This window comes from Branchiostoma belcheri, unplaced genomic scaffold (genome assembly GCF_001625305.1).
Source record: "Branchiostoma belcheri isolate BF01 breed outbred unplaced genomic scaffold, Haploidv18h27 scaffold103, whole genome shotgun sequence".
Lineage (NCBI taxonomy): Eukaryota > Metazoa > Chordata > Leptocardii > Amphioxiformes > Branchiostomatidae > Branchiostoma > Branchiostoma belcheri.
The window spans coordinates 178,287-180,987 of record NW_017802414.1 but is presented as its reverse complement, the minus strand read 5'-3'; the positions used below and the strand labels follow the sequence as shown (position 1 = coordinate 180,987).

The window sequence follows — 2,701 nt, the reverse complement described above, 5'->3', positions numbered from 1 at the left end:
ATTTAAAAAATCCCTAAGACAGAAATCTGCGGAAATCGTTGCTCTTCCAAAGAAGACCTCAATGAGGTAATTTGAACGATTTTTGGGAATGGTTAAAATACCATGTTTGCACGCATGCTGTGCCACTTGGATATGGGGACCTGGATTTTATAACAGCGTCAACAAGAATTCTGACCTTCAAGGTCACCCACGATGACGGCAGTAGCTTCGTTACATGTTACATATCCACAATAAAATCACGGCATAGATGTAATGTTTTGAAAACGGTTCATATTTGTGGAAAGGTGGATTTTTCCTGTTCCGTGGTTCCCAAGTAAAAAAGGGCTTGAAGTAGCCGGTTGTAGCGGCTTTACTGTAAATGACCGCGGGTAACCCCAGATCGAACGCCCGCTCTATTCGAATGACGTCATATCGAACAAGATTCGCGGGTTCGGGGGATTCGATCTCCATAGTAGCGGAGTGGGACTTTTGGGCCCAAATCTGACCATCGTGATGGTACTGTTGTAAAGGGTGATAATTCAATGAATGATGTTCTTACCCGAGCATTCTTGGCTGCTTCTTGGGCCTTCTTGTAGTCATTGACCTGCAGAAAAGTCACAGTAAGCTTATCAACTGTCTCATCATAAATTGTGCAACTTCTTTTGTGGTATTTGGAGGGATTAAATTATCTGTCCACTTTTTGCAAGTACATACCAGGGTTATCATAGATTTATACATCCAAAACATGCATAAAGCACATTTTAAGAAACACTAAAACTTGCTATATGAATTTTGATACGTGTATATAAAATATACTCTGGCAAGGATTTTCATTAGATGTTGAGGACAAAATATGAGACTTTTAAAGTTAAAATAACTTTTTTTTTGCGAAAAAGAAAAAAAGTGAAGGCCTGCCAGTGGGTGAATCCGAGAACCAATTATTCTAACGATAATGATTAATGGACCTATACCATTATTACGTCACAGTTTGTTTACCGCAAAGAATGCCGGTCTATCGACGTTTATATTGTACAGAGGTGCGTAGCGCGGTGTGTGTTTGTGTAGCGTTAGCCTAATATAAGGCTTTTAATACAGTACTACTTTTGTCAAATGTCACAACTAAATCACCCATGCGGCATGTAATGCTGTGTCAACACAACTAGACGCAGCAAAAACCAGACATACCTGACTTTGAAAACTTTGAAATGATCTCTATTCTTTAACTGACTGTGCTAGAATGTTCTTTAAAACAGGTAAACAAACTGTGACATAATAATGGTATAGGTCCATTGGATTATCTATATACTACTAGTATATCTTCTGCAGCCTTTTCTCGCGCCGTGCCTCCACTATGACCAGTCCGTCCTTGACCAGTCCCAGGCCGATGTCCGAGCTCTTGTCAGCGGACAGCAGGATGACCATGTCCTGCCCCTGGTTCTTGTACTCCACGTTCAGCACCAGCTGTTGGTTCAGAACGTCCTTCACGAAGGCTTCCTGGGCGTCTTTCTTAGCCTCGGGCTTGGGGGGAGGACAGAGGGTAGGGAGGGGGTTACTCATAGTTCTCACTAGGCTGTTTGAGCATAGGGCCCCCTACGCTGTAATTTAGACCCCCTACACTGTGATTCAGCCCCCTACACTGTCTATCAACCAGTGTAGGCCGGGGTATTTTTGGGCATGACCCCACTCATTTCTTGAAAGCAAGTTTTTTGCTTGATACATCATACAAGTCATGTACATGTAACGTTACTAACAAGGACAATTGCTTCAAACTATTTGTAGATTTATTTACCCATGAACACAATACACTTGCAGTGGTACAAACACTTTTTTCAGTGTTCAGCAATATTGCAGAATATCAATATTAAGTTCTGCAATTCAGAAATACTTTCTGAATACAACATTAAAAGTCCCGATCTTAACCCATGGCACATAAAAAATTGCATGTTGCCAAACATTTTACATGTAATTTGAAATATACATGCAAAACTACTTCTATGTTATAGAGTCAGTAGTAAACACAAAAGCTCTTGAACATCATTGACCATTGATAAACTCACTGATAAACTCATCAATCAACACTATACACTTGTTGATAAAGTCACAGATAAACAATAATTTCATCAATAAACACATTTACACTTGTTGATTAAGTCAGCAATGAACATAATTTATGCAATTAAACCCAATAGATACATTCACCTGAAGTTTACACAATGTAGATTGTAGTTTGTAAAGCAGATATTGTATAACTGTTATGAGACTTACGTCCTCTGGGACAGTGATGAAGGCCAGCTGGTACTCGTGTGCCTGGATGGGGAGGGTGTGGAATGTGGAGGGCAGGGCAGCCATTCTGGCAGCTGGGATCACCTCTCTCTGTAACACAGACACACAGGTAAGTATTACACATTTATTAAAGTGCTCATGACACACAAAAAAATTCTGTGAAATACATACAAATTTCAGAAGTGTACATACAATTTAGTCAATTGAAGTTTGTTCCAATCATGGTGACTGAGAAACTGAGCTTGTACGGCCTTCTAAAAGTTGGAGTTTTGGAGACTCTAGCAAGCTTACGGCTTCGGGCATCTCTATTTGTATCTCTATGTTTTATTTTTGCATTTCCGTCCTTTTTTCCTGAGCTGACATCACTGGATGACGTCAGCTCAGGAAAAAATACAGATATGCAAAAATAAAATGTAGAGATGCAAATCACCCGCCAGTA

The 2,701-nt window shown here is 40.1% G+C and overlaps 1 protein-coding gene across 1 annotated transcript; it reads right to left on the bottom strand.

Annotated features, from left to right (window-relative positions):
• Window positions 1–1,287: 1,287 nt before the first annotated feature.
• On the bottom strand, window positions 1,288–2,365 carry LOC109475175 (staphylococcal nuclease domain-containing protein 1-like). The gene is made up of 2 exons (XM_019775715.1): window positions 2,245–2,365; window positions 1,288–1,497 (listed from the first exon to the last, which is right to left on the bottom strand). Exons 1-2 carry the CDS (start codon window positions 2,326–2,328, stop codon window positions 1,288–1,290), a joined length of 294 nt encoding a protein of 97 aa, XP_019631274.1. The 5' UTR covers window positions 2,329–2,365.
• Between the last annotated feature and the right edge of the window lie 336 nt (window positions 2,366–2,701).

What these genes read in the sequence shown, in the direction of transcription:
- LOC109475175 (XM_019775715.1), bottom strand. Translation starts at nt 2,328, where the DNA reads ATGGCTGCCCTGCCCTCCACATTCCACACCCTCCCCATCCAGGCACAC. An exon ending in TCATCACTGTCCCAGAGGAC is followed by an intron (nt 1,498 to 2,244) that starts GTAAGTCTCATA and finishes CCTCCCCCCAAG; the next exon opens with CCCGAGGCTAAGAAAGACGC.